This window comes from Pygocentrus nattereri, chromosome 4, assembly GCF_015220715.1.
Source record: "Pygocentrus nattereri isolate fPygNat1 chromosome 4, fPygNat1.pri, whole genome shotgun sequence".
Taxonomy (NCBI): Eukaryota; Metazoa; Chordata; class Actinopteri; order Characiformes; family Serrasalmidae; genus Pygocentrus; species Pygocentrus nattereri.
Window position 1 is genome coordinate 38,924,196 of NC_051214.1, and position 22,943 is coordinate 38,947,138.

Below are 22,943 nucleotides of genomic sequence, written 5' to 3' on the forward strand. Positions count from 1 at the left end.
TTATCTCCAAAAACCTCTTAACAGTGCAGTCTGTCTCATGCATATACGCCTGTGCCGGTCTGTGCTGAGTCTTCATATTAAGATAACCATGTGGAAAACAAATGTGGAGATGTTTTTCATTTGCTTTACCTTTTATTTGGCAAACAGCCTCAACTTACACTGTTATTGTCTGTGCTCAGACATCTGCTTCAGAGTTAAAAATGAAAAGAAACAATGTTATTTGTATTATCTCTGTAAGTACATCTGCTAATGCTTCCAGGAACATTACTGATGATATGTCAAGAAGCAACAGCAGCTGTGCTTGCAGAGATATCACTACTAATAAAAGTAATAAAAGCAATATTTTTTCTTCGGGCAATTTTTTTGACCTCCTCTTACTCTGATGTGGACGTGAAGCAAGCACAGTAATAGCATGTGAGTTGAAGAGCTTTGTCAAATAAAAGAGCACAGTCAACACACTGTCCAGTAAAAGTTGCAGTTGTAGTATATTGTCATTTTTAAACAACAGTAATTAATCTAGTAATAAAGAATGGAATTGTGAATGTCACACGCACTTCGTCTTCTAATAGTGTATATAGCTGCTTAGAGAGCTGAGACATGACAGTGTTTAATCCCAGGAGCAGTCTGGGAATGTGCTAAAATGTACACTGTACCACAGATGGTGTTTTGTAGCTCTCTAGGCATGATATCTGCCCACAGCACCAAGTGCATTCACCCACTTCAGTGCAAGAAGCTTCATTTCTACATCAGTTTCAACTATTCTAAATACAACGAATGTGGTAGGAAGCAGAGATTACTCAACATGTGTAAAGCTCAGTGATCTTTACATGTGGGAATATTAGTGTCCTCAGTTAACCATAAATGGGCACAGGCCTACAGGAATCTAAAATAACATAAGCTGAAAATGAAACGCACTATTTATTTTGACAAAACTGAATTATGAGCTACAATGTCTCATAAGGTCGAATGGAATGTTTTCAATGTTCTGTAAGCTTGTCCAACGTCTCAACAGTAACTATAAAGAAACATATTTGTGATTTGTGAGTGGAGCATGACTAGGTTAACTACACCTGAGCAAAAGATGTGGTCACATGACTGGTCCTGGCCATAATCAGGTGGGACTATCAAATCAATTTAATTTCACTATTATAGTGCTTTTAATTCTATTTTATTCATTCAGCAGAATTCAAGATGGAAACTGAGACATAAGCACATCATTCATCAGCAACTTTGGGTTCTGATTTAGCATTATTTAAAGGCCAGGGATGTGTACGCACCCCCTGAGAGAAATAGAAGGCAGCGATGCCCAGAGGCCAGAAGCAGCAGAGCATGGAGAAGATAGCCAGTCCCAGGTGATCGCGAGGCGGGATGACGATGAAGTTATCCTCACTTTCGCTGTCGCTGGAGCAGTCCGTCTGCAGAGGAAAGAACGTGCTTAGAAAAAGAGCGAAATACAAAAATATTGCGCCCTCGTATTCACACATGCATTATTTACATTCATTTATGCATATACATATTCATGGTATGTACTGTGTAAACAGGCATGTTGCACAGTATGTAAATGTAATTTCACATTACGTTAAGATGTACTATGTTTAAAATGTGGTTATATGCAAGCTTGAGTATTTCTATGCCACAACAACAATAACAACAACAGCTTCTGTTTTTCTTTCCATTGATTCTTAAGAGGACCTAAAAATAACAATGCCTGTTAGAGAAGGTGCAGATTTGAAAGCAGTGATGAAACTGTTTTTGCTTGTAGAGCTGTGGCTCACAGCAATAAGCTGCAATCATCCCTGCTGAAGAACAGTGCTGTCATTGGGGCTTTATCTGCAAAAACAAGCTCTCTGTCTAAAATAACGTGGGATATTAGATTGGATTTCACATGGTGAGGAGGGGGAATGGCTTATATGCTCATGTCTTGTTGGATTTTGTCATTGCCTTTTCTCTTCAGCTGGTGGGAGGAAGGGTGGGGAACAGTTGCCTTTTGTATTTGCATGTCAAACTTTTATTCTAGCCTTTTATTGGTCTCCATGATTAATGTTAAACAAATGTCTATGAGTTCCTCTTCCCATTACCTGCCACTGTGTTTTTTTTTTTCTCTCCCCCTCTCCTCTCTCTCTCTCTGCTCTTATCTACACCTGCTGTTGTGTAAGAGGATATAAATATTTCAGTGGAAATGTGTTAGTCATTGTTCTGTCTACAGTGCACTGGAAGTTTAGCTATTTTCCAGACTCAGAACTGATGTAATACGAGCGGCGGCATGTAGAAGACATTTCCTTCAAAGGATGGACGCATTTAATCTCAGCTGCCTTAAGAGATTAACTTCTTAAAACACAAAATTCTTTGTTTCTAGAACTCCCTTGCAATTTTTAGTTTTACTAAAATGTTTACCCGACTGAAACTGTACCATTTATAGTAGATAGTCAGCAGTATTTGAAATAACTTGCCCACATTTAGTCTGTTATAAGCTCAAATATAACGTCAACACTCATACGCACAGTCCTACATTATAATGTTCTATTTTGTGTTGTACAGTAAAGTTGAAAGTACTGTACATTTGAAAGTGGGCTGGTTCAGTCCATACTGCTCACAGATGTTCAGTTCCAAAATTCAGTTCAAAAGCAATGCTAATAACAATACAATATAATGTAGCAACCTATACAAACCCAGGCATGAGAATAGCTAACATATACAGTACCTAATTTTATGCAAATAAAATTCAAAACTAATGAGCTCTGGGAGGAGGACTTCAATTCAGCTGCAGTTTAATTTTTACATTCAACTTAATAGCGGCACTTATGTTAAAGAAGAGCCAGAACAGCAAGACACAAGAGAGATGGACTCTCTGGAGTTTGACTTGATTTGTTATTTCACCTAAACCATCAATATGTTGTTATAAATAATGTAATGTTTAATAAATTAGGCCAGGGCGTCCAAAGTCAAGCCAAATGTGGCCCATGGACAAATTTGAACTGGTCCACATCTTCTCCTTTTGAAAAAGCACAAAGTTGACAGTGAGAATGGGCGATTTCAAGAGAGGTGGATATTAGAATGCCATAGAAAATGTGCATGCCTTAAATGTCAAAGATTTTACATCAAAAAACATAATATAACCAGTGGTGTAGTTATTTGCATGCATGTGATCTGTATACTTAGTCTTTCATCAGGCTGTTTCCATATACTGACTTCTAAAGATGAATATTTTTGTCAGAGAGAAGAAAAACATGTCATATGAGTTTCACAGAGCACAATGTGATTGGTCAATTCCATGATTAAAAATTAAAAAATTTTATAATTTTGATGGGTTCATTTTCATCCGTTTCTACAGCCACCACCAAGTCCATAGTGTAATGGGTGACAGCTCTGCCCTCCATGCTGGAGAATGGGGTTCAATTCCCCAGCCCAGGCAAGCACCCTATGCTATACTAATAAAAGTCTCTAGGCAAGACTTCTAACACTACCTTCACCTACCTCTGTAAATTCAAGCTGTAAGTTGCTGCGGATAACAGCATTTTCCAAATGCAATAAATGTAAATGTAGCAGGACATGTTAACTAACCCTGGGTTAAGTTTGCTGAAGTCAAACTAGTTTTCTGTGAAACTAGCAGTGTAGGATATTAACAGAAGCAGAAATGTTTATAAACATGAGGACCGGGATGAGCTCCAGTTTCATTTGAATAAAAAAGGGTCCAAAAAAACAAAAACAAAAAAAGGATCAAATAACTCTTCTAGCTTTCCTATAATTCGAATGCTGATGTTCATACATTTCATTCTTCTGTCTTACTTGTGTGCTTTTAAGTGAGCTTCATGTTTAGGATGTATGTATTTAAGTTGTTATTTCTTATTAATGTCAATAAAGAAGAAACTGCATTGAAGAACTGTGATGCAAAAACCTTTACAACTCACAGCTGAGATTTAACCAAGAAATTATGATATGATTGCTGCCGTAGATCACCAATGGTCTTTTACTTCCTGCAGTGCTAAACATTAACCCCAAAGCAGACCTCATACCTCAGCATCTCTGAGTAGGCTTTCTGGTCAGGCTAATAAATTTCTCTATAGGTTTTCTTTTCTTACAATCACCCAGCATGAAGACCAGTATGGTTCAATTCAATTGAAGCGCTTAACTAAAGCAACTTTACGTTGTAGGAGTTCACAGCACACATATGCTGTAAGCTAAGTGTGCTAACTCTCTGGCTGGTTACCATAGACCCAAAGACAGCTATACACTTGCATGTTTTCTGATTTTACCTGTGACAGAACCAACATATATTAATAGGAGCTTCAAACTCATATTAATCTCTTACGCACTTTTCTCAATATGTCATTAATATGTCTCTGGTTAAACCCCACAGCCTGGATTCACAGCCTGGTCTAGTCAGCTCTTGTATGGTGCTTTTTTAAAGAGTGACCTGTCACCACCCCAGAGCCTCCTGACAGGTCATGACAGATTAATGGATAGCTTTATCCTATCAGGGTGGCAGGAGCCACAGGAGAGGGAGTATGTAATTTATGTTGCCAAATTGCCTCCCCAGCATACACGATGAGCAAATTCATTCCCAATTTTTGGCCTTTCTCTCTCCTTCTCTTCCAGTTCATTTCGCAGCTAATAGTACTTCACTTCATTTCAAAGTGATTGATTCTGGTGCTTTTGCACTTATTATGTATGTGCCATGTATGAGGGTTTTTCCTTAGCGCCCTCCTTAGCTGAGAAAATTGAATCTATATATCCTTGTAATTAGTTGCTTAATCAAAATGCTTCAATCTGAACCTAAGAGCCATAAGAGTGGTAGGGATGTGCAATCGGACAAATTTTGATAGTTTTGTCCATAAGTTATATGGTTGCCGGTGTAAATATGGAAATGTGTAATTATTTAAAAACAGCTTTTGCTCACTGCAGGTTAAACCAGTAGATTTTTTGTTGGTTTGACTAATAGAGATGGCATCTTCAGGTGAGCTAATAAACAAATATTAACGCTAGAGATAACTGGTGCAGTGATAGATGGTGAGGACCTGTGTGCTTCTAAATGAGATTTTTGTGCCAACATGTAAGTTTGTCAAGATAACACTGGGAACAGAAATATCCTTTACAGTGTTTGGCTCTAGCGAACACCAGATAAAGTAGTTAGCCTAGTTACAGCCACACCAGCATTATCCCTGCCCCTTCTTCTAATAGCACCCTTAAAGTAATGGTATGGTGAAAAATTGCATTTAACCCAATTTTCTACTTAAGGCTAAGGCTAATGTTGCTAAACACTAGAAGTCAGTAGTCACCCAAATCTTTTCTGGAAATACATGCTCAAAACATTCACAAACCTGCTCAAATTGCATCCAGTCCTAACCAAAAAAAAAACACAAAATTTGACCACCAAACATGTCAAATGAACTACATTTAATGGCTGATTATCAACAAGGAAATGATTAATTTCACTCCTTTTAAAGTTGGCAAATTCTGAAACATGTGCTACATTGCAAACATGGGCAAAACATGGGCACTGTAAACTTTTTAAAACATCAACATTTCAATATCGACCTCTGTTCTTCCTGACTTTCTGTAATGCAGCATAACAGATACCCAAATAGTAATTTCAGTCTTTGAATCGTGGAACGGTTATTAGTGTATGTGAAACCGACTAGATACTTTTAATAAAGACCTTTCTCTAAACTGGAAACAGACTTTGTATCGGTCTTGGGATGCTTTTTTCATGAGGTGTGCCACAGCCTCAGTTTACTCCCATGGTGGTACCCGCTTTGCACAAATGCAGCGATGTGAATTTATTTGACTCTGTGCATCAAGCTGGCTGCAAGCATTCCACGGGGACGGCCACACAAATGGAAATAAATGTTTTGGGCAGAAAGTGAATGAGGCGATTTGAACCGCAGTCAGCAGAGACTGACGTGGGACGGTGTGAATAAAGAGGCACCAGGTGAAAAGCTTTCAGAGCCAATTATATTCCTACAAAGGGGCAGGTAACCGCACCGGTGATGTCGTCGAGAGGTCAGCATCGGACTGGTGGCAGAGAAACATTTCCCATACATTTTTAATGAGCATGGCTCCTGGTTAGTGAGACCTCACTGTGAGGAGGTGTGGGAGGAGGGGGTAAGTCATGCCACACCAAGCACTCAGCAGCAGGTCAGGAGGGTGTAATTCCTCAGGAGGCTTGATTAACGCCCAGCGCATGACAGACGGGTATAAAAACAAAGACTCGCCAAGCTGTTAATAAGCCTGTCTGATTTATACTGTAGACCTCACGCCCATTTGACAGGACCTGTGCTCAAGGACCAAGGTGGGAGTCTCAATCACTGAGGGCATTATCAGGACACCAAGCATGAAAGTGCAAATCTGTTAGCCTCTGGTGAGGGAAGAGGACTTCCCATCCACTACAGCAGCCATAGAGAGAGAGAGAGAGAGAGAGAGAGAGAGAGAGAGAGAGAGAGGCAGGCTTTTAGACTCATGATGTTACTCATAATCATCATCATTAGCGGGGTTATCATGCTATTTGATTCCGTTTTTTCCTTCCAGCCTCCATACTCTACATTTTTCTTGTATGGTAATTTTACTCTGAGGTCCACTTCTGAAATGTGTGTGGTTTTATATAAGAAAAACAGTCATAATTCATTTTTTCATGATCACTTTCCAAACCCGGTTAATTTTGTTACTGTGCCTTTAAAACTGACATATGCAAATAAGTGCTGTTCTAATTGGCTGCTCTGTAGTGTCCACTTCTGAAATGTGTGTGGTTTTATATAAGAAAAACAGTCATAATTCATTTTTTTCATGATCACTTTCCAACCGGTTAATTTTGTTACTGTGCCTTTAAAACTGACATATGCAAATAAGTGCTGTTCTAATTGGCTGCTCTGTAGTGTTCCTTATTCAAAAGCATTCTTGGCTGAAATACAACTTTAGCCTGAGTGGGTGTGCTGCTATAAGCCAAATAGGTATAAATATGTAAATCCACTGGGTTTTTATGACATCACAAAAACAAAGGATTTTTCTGTTCTTGAAGCTTTGTGTCCCTATATGAACTGTATGGACATTTTACATTGCAAACTGCAAAACAGTGTTTGCATATTACATCACATTCTTTATAGTATCATTTATTTCCAGTATATTTTATTATTCTTTTTTTATTATTTCAACATTGTTGTAAGGTTTATTTGATTGATAAAAGAAAGAAAAAAGATCACATAAACACTCCAGTCTCAAATGCATATGCAGTCAAGATACTTTCATCACTCAAATTAAATATACTAATGATTTGACTCATTACTTCACGGTCTTAAGTTTAGCCAAATATAATTAGTGCACAGAACTTCCTTAATTGATATTTGTGATCTGACAAAATATCACAGTTTTATTCAGAGATTAATTTGTTTGGCCAGTGTTTATATTGTTGCTAACATATCTATCAAATTACAATAAATTAATTTCCCTCTGAATGCAGAACAGCCTCATTTGTTTAACGAGTGTAAACAGCCTTTGATCACCTGAGAGTTGTGCGTGCAGTACACAAGTAATGAGATTAAGAAAGGGTCACTCTTGATGGATTTCCAAGGGCTGTGAACATTTAGAACTGATTGCTTGGCGCTTTATTTTGAGCTTTAGCATATAATCTGCACGTAGCGATAATGAATTTCTTTCAGGGATTGACAAACAATATACTGATGTTTTTTATATCTTCACCAAGACAACTCAGTTTCCTCATTTTCATGCAAGCTTTGAGAACATGGTCAACCTCCTGCACTTTAGTTTTCTCACAGACGCTGATGTGAAGACATGCTGGCCTCATTTGCGTGTTTTTGTCAGATTAGCTGAACCGCTCTTGCTTAAATTAGATTCACGGGTTTGTATTACCATATTTAAAAGGTTTTTTCAGAGGAGAGTTTTTGTTGGCATGCTGAGGCTGGCTTGCTGTCGATAGCCTGCTTGTGTGAGGCCTTCAAGAGCTTTATTTAAATCCAGTTTAAGCGCTTGATATTTTGAAGCATAGCCGTGTTTCATCAAGACTGGCACCCAGGAACTGCAGGATTCATCACGGCCTTGCCTGGTTAGGATCAGAAAGTTGGGATCTTCTCCCTTCCACACCCAGCGGCTCACTGTAGTGCTTAATTAATGTTGGCTTCAAAATACTATTTCTGCAATCGGAGTGCACAGGGCCCATATCATAGAAAACTGACATTTTACTGTTTGAAATAAAAGTTTGCCAAAGTACGTAAACATTGTTCACTCTGTCATATGACACATTATTTACTGCCCAGACTATGGATACATGTATGGAAATTACACTGTGAAAACATTTTAAATCCACTGTTTTGTGATGAGCCACCAGTTCAGCATAGAGCAGTTTCAGACTTGCTATTCACATCAAGTTATAAGGACTGTTTTAAATGAGGTGCACTACAGTAAAGCCAATCAGAAAAAATGTTATTTACATATATACATTTTCTAATGTGATTTTTCTTTTGTTTTCTTTTGTCACCTTCCAACAGAAAGTGCCCTATAAATGTGTGTGTGCCTGTATATATATATATATATATATATGTGTGTGTGTGTGTGTGTGTGTGTGTGTGTATATATATATACACGTAAAATGACAGAGCTGAGTCAGCGGATGCTGAGGCGCATGGTGCGCAGAGGTCAGCAACTTTCTGTAGAGTCAATCGCTACAGACCTCCAAAGTTCATGTGGCCTTCAGATTAGTTAAAGAACAGCATAGAGAGTTTCATGGAATGGGTTTCCATGGCCGAGCAGCTGCATCCAAGCCTTACATCACCAAGCGCAATGCAAAGCATCAAATGCAGTGGTGTAAAGTGCCACCACTGGACTCTAGAGCAGTGGAGACGTGTTCTCTGGAGTGATGAATCACGCTTCTTCGTCTGGCAATCTGATGGATGAGTCTGGGTTTAGCAGTTGCCAGGAGAACAGTACTTGTGTGACTGCATTGTGCCAAGTGTAAAGTTTGGTGGATGGGGTTTATGGTGTGGGGTTGTTTTTCAGGAGTTGGGCTCGGCCCAACTTTGTGGCAACAGTTTGGGGACGGCCCCTTCCTGTTCCAAAATGACATCAGTCAGTGCACATGAGTGAGTCTGGTGTGGAAGACCTTGACCGGCCCTTACAGAGTCCTGACCTGAACCCGATAGAGCACCTTTGGGATGAATTAGAGCGGAGACTGTGAGCCAGGGCTTTTCGTCCAACATTAGTGTCTGACCTCACAAATGCACTTCTGGAAGAATGGTCAAAAATTCCCATAAACACACTCCTAACCCTTGTGGTAAGCCTTCCCAGAAGAGTTGAAGCTGTTAGAACTGCAGATGGTGGGCCGACATCATATTAATTATGGATTAAGAATGGGATGTCACTCAATTTCATATGCGTGTGAAGGCAGACAAGCGAATACTTTTGGAAATATACCGTTTATACACACACACACACACACACACACACACACACACACACACACACACACACACACACACACACACACAACACACACACACTTATAGGGCACTTTCTATTGGGAGGTTGCTGCCCCAAATCTTCTTCTGAAAATAAAACTTGCATCTTTTTGCCTTCTTTTAAAGTGAAGGTGAAAGATTTTGATTTATCATAACTTTCATTTCAAAATGAAAAAAAACTCTATTCAGTAAATGCTGTCCCACTGTTTCATGTCAATACTGACATACAGATATATAATTAGCATGTAACTAGCATATTGTATCATTATATCAGCATATAATTAGGAGTGGTGCATATTCATATATGGTATTTCTTCTGAGATGTAGCTTTAACTCGAAATTTCAAACACTATTAAATGTGTTAGTACAGTTTTACATTAATTAAAGCCTGGCCTATCTCTGAATATTAATCAAAGGGCCTGTTAGTCTGCTCAGCTGTGTAGCCTATTCTAATGAGGGCAGAATATTTTCAGTTACACAGCATACAGAGTGTAGATCAGCTACAAGGAGCCTTCGTCTCACATCAATTTAAAATATACTTTTGGGGGAAAATGGCATTCAAAATTCTTACGTATGACTAGGAAATAATTAAGTGACAGAGCATGGGAGGAATCGTGTTACCATGAATAACATCTCAGCTGTGATCTGAGATCTTTATACAGAGCCAAGAGACTGGAAAATAGTCTGTTGTGAGAGAAAATTAGAGAGGGTGAAATAATAATTACATGACAAAAGTAAGGATTATCTATGGATTTGTGTTATTTTACTTCTACAATTATTACTTTTATTCATTTATTATTCATATATACATTTATTGTGTTTTTTAAAAATAATTTATGGCTGTTTTTGGTCCTTAAACTTACACAAGCATCGTATATGCAGCTCAAGGTGGAAAAATAAAAGTATGGCACATATCAGAACTTACAAATCAGTCGATATTGTCGATTTGAATTAGAGATAATATGGATAAATGGATGTCAAATAAGTGTAATGATCATATTTTTGTGTGCAAGAGTAACAAGTTACGAGAAAAAGTCATGAGATTACATATGAAATTAATTCTAGGAGGATAAACTACACAGATGGAATTTTGCACTATTGAAATATGCTAATTAAAACATTGACCAGGGATGTAATGCTGAATGTTTCTGCAGCCTAGCAATAAGCCCACTATCACTGGCAATTATCCTACACTGTAGGAAGTACATCAGTAGTGCATGGGGGGGAGTGATAGCAAAGAGATTATAAAATATAAATTTTATTTATATAAAGAGATTATAAATATAAATTCTACACCAAAATTCAACATGATTTTTGTTTGATTTAAATAAAAAAGTTTTCTCAATACAATTCTGAACAGACTTCCAAAGCACAGGACTAGCAAATAAATAAATAAAAATCATAAACACTCTAAAACCAGTTCAGTTGATCCCTTTTATGTGACGGACAACCATTGCAATTCCTTGCCTCAGAGATAGCGATGTTTCTTTCACACGTCAGAATATGTTTGCCATTTCAGAGCTCAAAGCATATTATCTGGGAGATCAAAGCCACTATGAGGAGAAGGTCTGAGCACCCTGTGATTATAGAAAATAACCCTAAACTGTTTGTTTCTCACATTGTTACAGACAAAATGCTGCATCCAGAATAATATCCATTCCCACGTAAGGACAGAGTGATGAGTACAATAATCACCACCATCATCATCACCATTATCATCTTCTTAGCATTCAGAGGAGGCCCGTTGAGGACTGTAAAAGCCATTGTACGTTCACGAGAGTCTCTCAAAGCAGCACAATTTAGATTAGGCTAATAAACTGTTGGAGATGAAAGGGCATAATCAGGTTTTTCTCCAGAAGACCCACTCATTTTAAACATCAGAGAGAGCACCAATCCCTTTTTCATCCCTTTCTGGATAATTCCTTTTCAGCCAGCTCTCTTTGGGAGAAGGTGAGATCTTAGGAGAGAGCAGAAAGCTTTAAATTGGGGTTTAAAGAGCTAAACAGTGGCTTTGGTGACATCGTAAGCCCCACGGAAGGAAGCGCAAGGACCATTAGTGTCTTTTTCCCATTAGAGGGAGTGGAACTATTGAACTAAAGAAAGAAACAAAACAGGAAAAGAGCTTTCACCAAGCTCTGACACGTGCAAGCTGGGTGCAGTGAACTGAGCAATGGGTAGACGTAACTGGCACCTTCACAGATGGGATGCCTTCTCCTGCACTGAGGATATGGATTACCATTGGGGAGTGAGAAGAAAAGCTTTAGTGAGAATGCTTTAGAGCATCACTGTATCATCACCACAGCAGGAGTACTGCAGTGCTCTTAAGGCTAAAGCAAGCTGAAGAGGAAATCGCACCTGCTGTGGGCTTCTGAGTCAATACTGCTATATATCAAAACACTGGCATTACATAAAAACATGTATAACAAGCCTAATACATGTAGCTAGACAGACGGACAGAGTACTGTCTAATAGTCTAGAACCATCGATTTCTTTCCTCCCATCATTTCCAGCCAAATAGCACTTACATGCAAGTTATTTTTTCAGCATCAGAAAGACAAGGAGAAAACACACTTGACAGCAAATTGTTGGGAGGCCTCAACAACCAAATCAGTTTTCAGCATTTAATTATTCTACCCTTTCTCTTTTTATAGCTTCCATTCTTTTCAGGAGACTAGTTTGCAAAGATATGTTTCCATACCTTCAAAGTTCAGTCTTTTGTTGTTGTATTTTCTGCTTCACCATCCAAGTAATCTTAAACTTAAACTTAAGTTGACTTCTGGACTATGGGGTGGTCAGTCTGTTATTCTGAGATAATCAGCCGCTTCTTTGTTTGATTTGTACATTTTCTTCTTATTTTTTTTGTCTATTTCTTTTGTCAGTAACAGTTTCTTGACAGCTACACATCATTTCAGACTCAAAGCACTAGTTGTCTTCTTACAGCTGAAGGATGGACAGAAACACGTGTAGATTTTCAGATATGAAGCAAGAGTGGAGCTTAATATTCTCCTCTTTCTCAAAGATGAAAGCTTTAAGTGCTGTTTATCTGATGGGACAGTTTTGGTGGTGTACCAGGTCTTGCAGGCTTGTTGGGAGTCCAGTTTTCTCTGTATCTTTTATTCATTTTTGAGCTCCAGGTTTGGAAACTCCAGTTTCTTAAGGATCATTTTATTTCTAATCTCCTCAGAAATACCTTAAACATAACTACGTTTTGCTTCACATAAACACAAACCTGAACCATGAGCAAAGTATATAGGTAACAAAATGTAGAGCATTATCATTTCATATTCCTAAAGTATTCCCATAGATCACTGAATGTGATAGTGTGGGCAAGAAAACCTTTCTGTTTTAACATTCTCCTTTTACCACAAATGCAGTCAATCAGCAGTCAAGCAGCATTCAGGCTATGTCTTATCTATATCTATAAAAACTGAACAATCTTATCTATATCTTATCTATAAAACTGAACATAAGTGCAGTGTGTGGCTAACACCAGTAGATGTAGCCTGGATCTATCTACACTTTAGTCAATGTCTGTATTAGTGGTTCTCAAACCGTTCATCTGGGACCCCCAGATGGTCCACATTTATTCTGTCCCTATGTGTTATGAGCTGGGTTGAAGTAAAAATCTGGACTCTCTGGGGGTCCCTGAAGACTGGTTTCCACCACTGAAGGTAACAGTATGTCATGAAATATAAAAAACTACATAAGTAAGTCTGTTTGAGATTGCTTCACTACTCAATACATTTTGAGGGAAATAGTGATGATATGACTCTTACACATAAGGTTCTAACACTTGTTAGCTATGTTAGACTTGTAGATCTAAGTGAATATGTCTTGGTTTATTGATTATGTTTGGGGAAAGGGGGAAAATTGTGTACATTTGATTTTTTCACTGCTTGAAAATCCCATTACCTACTGCATAATAGCTAAATGCTCTAACATGAGGCCATTAGGCAGCATTTTCCTGGGGTAGAGTATACTAGATTTGCTTAGTTGTATTATGAGCAATTTCTACTTTTCTTTGCTATGTACATAGCCATGTGGTTATATTTCATGTGGCAGAGCTTCATAAAACTTTGACCAGATAAAATGCTGCAGCATGCCATGTATTCCTAACCTCACATATATCTTGAGGGAAGTGCATACTGTGCACACCAGGGAGGTCAGGAGGGCCCATGCAAGGCGAGTGGCTTTAAAATGAATAGAGGAATGCAGTGAGACGCTGCTCAGGCAGCACCACCTAAAAGCAAAGCTCAAGAACTAACACTGTGTCTGCCTGGAACAAAGACGCTGACACCACATCAAGTGATGTCTCACACCTTCAACTATAAATAAAGACCCAGCATCCTCATTAGACCCTCTTATCTACTTAGATCCAGCATGTCATCACCTGATCATACACTAGAGTTGATTGTGTTATCTCATCAAGTTAATTATTTAATTTCATACTGAGAACTAGGTTAGTGAGCAACCTTTTTCCCATTCTCGCTGAAGGCATTGTACTTTGTTTCTGTATGTAAATCTTTTAACATCTTAAAATATTTAGCTGATCTCCAGCAATCTTTCAAAGATTCCACTGCATATCAATCTGAGAGTCGTTAATAATACAGACAGTAAAGGCTGAATATTAATTTACACATCTGTCACAAATTGGTGAACATAACGTTTTTAGTACAGTTACATTTCCACGAGGAAAATGAAGTGTTCGAATGAACCTGCATCTAAAGCATCTGTTCGTTTGAGCAGCCTTGCACACTCATTAAAGTGTAGGCTCTAGTAAGTCAAAACTAATGCTACCCATGAGACTTCAGCTAGAGCTATTTAAAGCCAGCTGTCAAGAACTCTGAAGAGCTGCTTGCCATTTTTATTAATCAAGCCCATCCAGATCCAGGTGAAAAGATACGCACAATTTCTGTTACTCATTTTATATCTCTTTATCAGGACTCAGACTAGCCCAGCAGTCACACTGAAGCAAACACCAGAAACACCACCGTGCCCAATACGCTCATAACAGCCCAACACTACCTCGTCAGTCTCACTGCGATGTTCAGAATTGTTCATCACCCAAATAATATTTGTGGTGGTCCTATGGTGGTCCCTTGCCATTGATGGATAGAGAGGGTCAGTATGCTGTCAGTTGGAATGCAGTGTTTAGGGATAACATGGTACAAAGTAACGTATTACAGTAATATGAATACTTTTCCCACTAACAAAGTAGTGTAATGCATTACATTTTAAATCCTTCAAATCACATTATAGTTACTGAATGAAAAATAATTACTTGTGTTACTTGTACGTCTCTAAAGCCCCTATTTGAGCTGGATTAGTTTTACCAGATAAAGTCTGATAATGTAATTTATAAGGGATTCGACTGGCTGACTTTAACAGGGTAAAGGATCAGAATAATTTCATTAATGTGAAGTTGATTCAAACAGCACTGCTATTACTGAAGGTGCTTAGTTTGGTGAAACTTTATTTTAAGTGGTCCTTTGTACATAAAAACAAACATTCAACAGACTTTCAGTAATGTGTCAAAAACATATGAGGGTTACAGTTAGGTGTTGGTTTGAGGTTGAGGGTAGAGTAAGGATCAGGCCCAGGGTTAGGGTTAGGTATTGGGTGATAGAAGTAACATATTAACAATACATCTACTTAATGTAAGTAATGTATCAACAGAACATCTACAAGATATTTACTTCAGTGTGTTCAGCTGCTTCACTACTGCTACTTCACTGATACTTTGTTGGTGTATTACTGATAATCTGTTAGGAGGTTAATCATCTTACACAGGACCACTCCAAATAAAGTGTACTTTCCAGTTTTCTGAATCACACAAGTAATTCACTCCATGATTATTACTTAGCAAACTTTAAAAAACAATGGACATAGCAGATTCACTGGATAACTCAAATTAAGTACATTTCCTCTATGTAGATAATTGGTGCCTGTCTTTGTATGCAATTATACATGCATGTACGCCACCTGCAGGAAAGTAAATCTCCAGGAGGAGGTTTGGTAACTAATTCTTGGAGTGGAGTAGGTGATTTATTTAAGAAAAATGTTTTTGTTTTTTGTTCTACCAGTGAATAGATCAAACACTTTAACAATAAAAAGGAAAATACAGCCACCGGACTGTAAACATCGATCCAGTCATTTCACTCACACCACTGCAAAAGAAGACTGCAAAGACAGTGCTAGTGTCACGATTGGCCCCTCCCAGTTCTGTCCATGTGTTGTGTTTTGGTTTGGCCCATGTGTTTTTGTTTTGGTTTTTAGTCCAGCCCCCTCGTTTCATGACTTCACCCCTGATTGTCTCCACCTGTTTCACACCTGTCCCTCGTTTAACCAGTGTTATTTAAGCCCTGTGCTTTGCCCTTTGTTTTGCTGGTCTTTTTACTGTTTGATGTACTGTTTGTTTGCATTTTTATGTTGGTTCGGTGTTTGTGTTTATCATGTCTATCTATCAATCTGTTCATGTTGGCTATTTGAACCTGCACCGTCTTGACCATGACCCTGGATTTGCCCACAAGAAAAGTTGCTTATCTCAACACTTGCATCCGCCTCCTCACTCCCCGGCATTACAGCTAGATACGATAATGATATGAAACTCACCAACCTAGAATAAAAAAAACTACAGTCTGCTTAAAATGGCGTGTGATTTGACAATTTATTTCTTTACACAATGAACTTCAAACATTTTAAAGTTTACTATTTTTGTAATGTCACTAAGTTTTACACATTGCTAACATATTTTTCCTAGTTTGACACTTCAAATCACCTGCACATATAAAACTTTTATACAGCTTTTAAAGCAATACCATTGTACCTCCGTCAGGCTACACTGGACAGAGTATGGGTAAATCAATGAGCAGAAAACACAAAACGTATTTGTACACCTAATATGTATATGTTCACCTAAGCGCAGCCTCACCTCATACTCCACATATTCTTCCTCCTCCACCTCGTAGGACACTGTCTGGATCTTCACCTCGTTTTCATCCAGCAGCTTAGCCTGTGGATCTTCAGTGCTAGGAGTATCCACAGCTGCTTCCTTATCTTTCTTTTCTGTGAAGGTGGTCTCGCAGCACTCACTTTTGTAATCCTTGCCCTTGATGGTGACGTCGTCCTTGTAGAGGATGAAGTTTGGCTTGTAGAAGGCCTCTACTGCCAGGTGTAGTGAAGTGGCATCCAGAAGCTGGGCTTTGGCCTTACCGTTTCCTGGCGTGACCCCAACTTCGCCTCCGCCTCCCCCGACCCCTCCCACACTCCCACCTCCACCGCTCGTCACGAAGTAGTTGATGATGTTTTCCTGGTACTGGTTGGTGGGGAAATCACTCCTGTAGCCATAGTCTGCCTTGACTACATGTTTGCTGTTCTTGTCCAAGAGAGGATTCTGCAGCTCACTTAGGCTTTCCATTGTACAGTGTCAAAAAGGAAGTGACTTTCTGCTGTTTAAGGTTGGGTGGGAGGTCCAGGGAAAAGGGCAGGAGCGACGACCTTGGCTGGACTGATGTGACAAGTGCTAATGGTGTTCAACAGGCCGTGAGCTGAAGGAAGAGAAAGGGAAGACAGAGATGAGAGAAAGCAGAGAGGGAGAAATGGGTTATTGAACACATGCAGCGAGAAGTTTAATAAGACTTGGCTGCCAGGACAGCTGAGGGAGCAGAGGCAGCCATGCAACTAACATACTGCTATCTATAGTGCACTGCTTTGCTTAGAGGATGAGAAATTTTATAGAAATAATTATTGCATATTAAACAAAGAAAAAAGATTGCATAATGTATTTGTGAGGACCTTAAGGAGCTAATACAAAAAGCAATTTGCAGTTCTACACTGATTCATGCAGCACTACATCCCTCCACCAGTGGCTCTGCATCACACTTCAACTGTCAAGTATACTGTGATTATCCTGAAGATTTCAATTAACTTAGGTCTGTCGCCTCTAGAAAATCCTGATAACCCCCATCAGTATTTGTGTGAAATGCAGACATTTTAATTAAACTCCAGAGCCTGCCTTGCAAATTTTCATTCAACAGAAGCCTGAGGAGAGACCTTCGAGGCCTGTTAAACTTTGCACAGTTTATTCACAATTCTCCACTAACCACGGATGTAGTTGATCAGCCAAGACATGTTTGGTGTCTAAATTTTGCTTCTTTAGTTTACCACTGGAACTTTGCTAATAAACACTAAAAGTCAATATTCACCCAGAGCTTTTGTGTAAATGCATCTCCATGGCTTCTCTCACCCATTCAAAAAGCATCCAGGTCTCAATTATGGCCAGACTTCTCAATGTGGTTCAACCTACATTTAACATGGTGACCCTCCCTTTAACCTGACATTACTGCATCTGATTTGGTCATTCAAGGACTTCTGCAAGGAAGCCGATTCTACAGGGGTGTCAGAATTCAGCACAACACCTGTTATCTAAAGTGCGCCACTTGTTTTCAGCTACACCACTGGTCACCTGCCCTGGTCCTGGAGATCTACTTTCCTTCCAACCTACATCTAACTTGATGCCCCTTCCTTTAACCTGACAGTACTGCATCTGATTCAGCCAATCAAGGACTTCTGAAGAGGTTCATTCACAGGAGTGGGAGTGGCAGATTGTGTATGGGACTAGAATCTACAGGGAATTACATTTCCAGGAACAGGGTTGCTGACCATGGAGCTACACAGTGAATTTGTTTCATTTTTATGGCTCAAAGTAAGTCGAATTTTGTACTAAAACACATCAACAAGATCTGTACGACATTAACGAACAACTGGACGTGGTTTGAGTTGGTTAAGAGAGGTTTTGGGGATGTATTTGTAGAAAGGATTTGGGTCACTATTGACTTCTAGTGTTTGTTTCTGTTAGTCTAATAACTCCACCACTAAATTAAAGATTCAGAATTTGGTCTATAGCATGTCTTGACTGGTCCGCTACATCTGGGGTAAGTGTAAAATTGTGAAAGGTGAATCATTCCTTTAATTCTCAAAATTCATTAAGGAGGCTGTTGAGCTTCTTTCTGATGCTTAATTGAACTCATGGATGCTGATTTTAGGGATGCTGTGACGTTCCTTACTGATGATCTTTAATTGAATTCATGGACACTGATTTTTGCATTTTTAAACCTAAATCCGTGTCGCTCTATTGAACTGGAAAGGCTGAAACCAGCATGCATCTGCTGAGGCTGGTGGGCACCCTCCTACCTTGCCCTCATTAATCTGTGATTAAAATAGCAGCACAATCATACAAAAAGCAGATTATTTTCATGGCCTCTGGTGTAATTTGAGTTAATGTTTCACTATATTATTCAGAAGTGGTTGAAATAGCATGGTTGTGAAATGTAGCTTCACTGTAATAGGATGCTGATTTAAATGGCAGTCTATCCAAAGTATTTGAATTGCTGCAGTCCACAGTCTATATCACAATACTGGCACACTGCTCTCCAGCTGAATAATGCGAAGCTTGGTTTAGCACCAGACAGGCAGTTGCGAAGCAGATTGATGAGGTTTGAGCTGAACTCTCACCTCCTGACTTCCTCTGAACATGACTCATAGCTCTGTGAATCGAACTGACGATCTCCTCCATGGTGCTCCTCTTTCTCTTCACTGCACTGAATCCCGTACAGTATTGACCTGAATTCTCTATTTAACATCTGGTACAGATCCATCATTCACTCCCATTTGTTCCCTCCTCCAACCTGGCTGTCGTTCCAGCACCTTCCCATGAATAAAACAAAAGCTTTTTTTTTTTAGATGGGATATTTGCCATTTAGTGGTGAATGCTGATCTTTGTGGTCCCCTGTGCATTTGTTTGCTACTGTCTTGGCAGGCAAATGACATTAACCTCAGTATGAAGATGAGTGAGCAGGGTTTTATGTTGTTTTTAAGTTGCCTTCTGTACACTCAAAAGGTCTAATCATTCTTTCTTATACTACTACTACTACTACTACTACTACTACTAATAATAATAATAATAATAATAGACAGTTATTACTTACTGCTGCCTTCTAATGGTGTTCTAGCAACTGACATTCTTTGCTGTTTTTGTAATACTTATGATACATTATCTACTTTTTACATTTGCAGTTATTTGCCTCAGCCAAATACACAAAAATGCAATTCATATTCCATTTGTAATAAAGTGAACATTTGCGGTCAACTGATCAAATTCACCTACAGGCAGCTTACAAGCATGTTGTTGATAATCAGGCCTATAATTAAACCTCTAGCTTTTGTGATTTAAAATTTTCAGTCTTATTATTGCTTCAAAAAAATCAACCCCAGAAAGAAGTTCAGATTTGACTGATATTTCACTGATACTAAATATGTATCTAATCAATATTAAATTGTTTTATATATATATATATATTATAATAGGTGGTCTTGTAAATTTGTAAATTTCATTTACAGGGATTTCATGCAATATTAGCCTGGTGGATTAGATTCGATCATGTTTTCAGGCAAACAGACTTTATATTTATGCTATTTTTAAAGTGTTATTTTATTTTATATGTATCGGCTTTTGCAGATGTGTACATGAAATATATTACATATATTTGCTTTAGCCCACAATTCCTGTATCTGAGCATCCCTAATGCCACAACCCATTTCAGAGCAATGAAAAACGTTTTAAGCATTCTAATGGTTTTCAGTTATGCGTCTATATATAACCCATGCCTTTCCTACAGAACCCATGAAGACCTTCTGTTTTTAAGAGCCAATGTAAAGCCAAACTCTGTTACCGCATTGCTGCAGAGCACTGCTAAGCTGTTTGTTTCTCTGAACATTTGCTGCCTAACCTTGTGTCCCTGAACAAGAGCGAAATGAATGTTCAATTGGCATTGTCGGATTTAATCATATGCCTTGTTAGTCCTCTTACGGTTATTTTTAGGATATTTTTGCTGCTGCTGAGCTTGTTTGCATTTGGCACTGTCACTTCATATACTGCACAACTATCGCACTAGGAAATGAAGCGACATTGGGGAAAATCACGTCACGTTTGTGTTGTGCCAACATTCCCTGTATTATGCAGGTCACAGCAGACCTCATTTCCATTTTCAACACATTCCGTTAGTAATCTGCACCATAAAGACGGCACAGATCCATGCGTCATTGGCAGCTTGAAGCTTGCTCTTTTTAACAAAACCTTGCTTGTCACAAAGATGCACATGAGCCTGAGCACGAGTGCGGCTGAACCTAAGAAAAGCAACGTATCTGTGGTGCATTTTGCCCCCTGGAGTTAACTCACTGTAATCTGCGTCCACAGCTACTCAAAAGCAAACGTAAAGGTGCATTTGTGTTTGTTCTTATATAACTGTCCCATGCTGTGGTAGGGTTTGAGCCAAGCTTCAACTCCAGATGATGGTAGTATGTCAAGGATAGCTAGCGGTTGTCCCAGAGTGTTGTTTGACATTTCACACAAATCTGTAATATTAGTGAAAATGCTTGTCCTATATAGAACACTGGTACTCAGTAAACAGTGGCAGTCAAGCCTCAACAGGCTTTTTTCCAAGACTTGAAAGCGCATGGATGCAAAAAAGGTGTTGGTTACATCCAGAAGGTATAGCTGAAGGGGCAGAACCATCTGGACACTGAGAGTGTAGCAGGCATATCATCAACATACCAACCATGGCTTGGTTTCCAAAAAGATTACAAACACAGACCATCAACAGAAGCTAGAGCATGGACCACTCTGAACAGGGGCAGGCAATATGACAATGTTATTGTTATTATGATTATGTCATAATCTTCTTCTCTGAGTGTATCATGATTATCATTAAAACACTGAACAAGTGCATTTGTCTTAAATACAGGCTATGTATAGTGAGCTTATAAACAAAAACAACCAGTGTACAGCAGCCGCATAGTAACAAGTAGCTGATTGAATGGCAGCCCATTATATTGTTTATAATATTTTATATATGTTTTAAGATTTTTTGGATTTGACTGTTCCTTCTACTACTGATTGACTGATTGATTTATGTAACGGAAACAAACACACTGATGAAGATATGATGACAATAGCAGATAATGCATCCCCTTGAAATATTAAGGTTCAGAACTATAGGCATTTCTGGACTCTTTGTGAAGAAAACAAAAAGGTTCTATCTCCAAACTCAATCTTATTTCTATAAGGTTCTATTTGTGAACACTATTTGTTGCCTCACTGCCGAGGGACTGCAGAAAAAAAACTTTATTAAACATGAAATCATGTTGCTGAAACACTCACAAAGGTCTTACTGCCTTAAATTGTATGAATATTAAGTCTTAAAGCAGGGATGGGGGAGAAATATTAGTAGCTAGTAGCTGTAGCCGCTACAGCTTTATGAAATGTAGCTATAAATTTTTGTGTAGCTGTGATTTTTGTGAAAATTTTCACTAGAATTTGGCAACAGGCTTCAATCAGTCAATCAAAATGAACCACAGAATGTGGTCGTTCACTGGGCTGGTGGTAACTGTGCAATCCTGTCTGAGCTGTGGACAGCTTGAGCAGATGAGCACGTGCTTGTCCCACGCGCTGATCACCCCGTACTAGCAAGCTTAATCCAGGGGTTGCAACCGAAATGTTAAGAAGAGCCGTTTTGTCCTTTCAACAATAAACCACCTTGGGAGGCATGGCATTTATGTCCGTTTTACCCTCTTAGGTGTAAGTATGTCTCAGTATGTGCTGATGTTGAAGTACAGGCTAGAAAAATAAACGCAAACTCAGACTCACTTTGCTCTGCTTTAACCTTCAGCTCAGCTGTAGCCGCTTTTCTGGCATCTCAGGAAACTTCTCCGCGTGTTTATGGTAAAATGTCTCTCAATGTTTGCCTTTTTATGAGATTGAAGTCGCTTCTCAACCTCCAGCTTCTCGTTCAAATTGTCCCGTTTGACCTTAAATGGTGCCTGAGGTGCCAGATTGTCCTGCTGCACCATTTAAGGTGGAACAGGAGAATTCGAATGAGAAGCAGGAGAAAGAGAAGCTGACTTATGTTTCACGAGTTGCTGCAGATTAAACGTATCAGCAAACCAGTGATTATAAATGTAAATAAATCCGTTCATCTCCAGATTATCAATGTTCGTCTTCTCTCTCTTTGTCGTTTCGTTATGTGCGTTGCTATGGTGACCAGCAGTCTGAACGTCAGTCTTCAGGTTGGTGAATTAGCAGTTATGCGTTAACTCCAGCTTTTAAGACCATTTATTGTGAAAACTGTGTTAGAACTGTGTGTTATAACGATTTTACAGCAAAATAGGATTATTATGTTATTTTACCTAGAAATCTAGTTGTGCTGTGGAGCTGCAGCAGCAGTGACCCTTCCTCACCCGAGAGGCCACCCAGGCGCTAGTGCAGTCTCTTGTCATCTCAAAGCTTGTCCACTGCAACTCACTCTTGGCTCGTCTTCAATCTCCCCAAATTCAGCTACTTCACCCCATTGCTGCGCTCCCTTCACTGGCTTCCTGTAGCTGCACGCATCAGATTTAAAACCCTAATGCTTGCCTACAAAGCCAAAA

The 22,943-nt window shown here is 39.0% G+C and overlaps 1 protein-coding gene across 2 annotated transcripts in view; it reads right to left on the bottom strand.

Moving 5' to 3' along the window:
• Positions 1-22,943, bottom strand: part of syndig1l (synapse differentiation inducing 1-like) — a 45,362-nt gene that overhangs the window by 13,508 nt on the left and 8,911 nt on the right. For both annotated transcript variants that reach the window (XM_017692487.2, XM_017692486.2), the window contains exons 2-3: positions 16,393-17,008; positions 1,278-1,415 (exon numbers count right to left, since the gene is read on the bottom strand). In XM_017692487.2, the coding sequence (XP_017547976.1) occupies positions 1,278-1,415; positions 16,393-16,878 (624 nt within the window). In that variant the 5' untranslated portion in view covers positions 16,879-17,008. The remainder of the gene's footprint in view (positions 1-1,277; positions 1,416-16,392; positions 17,009-22,943) is intronic.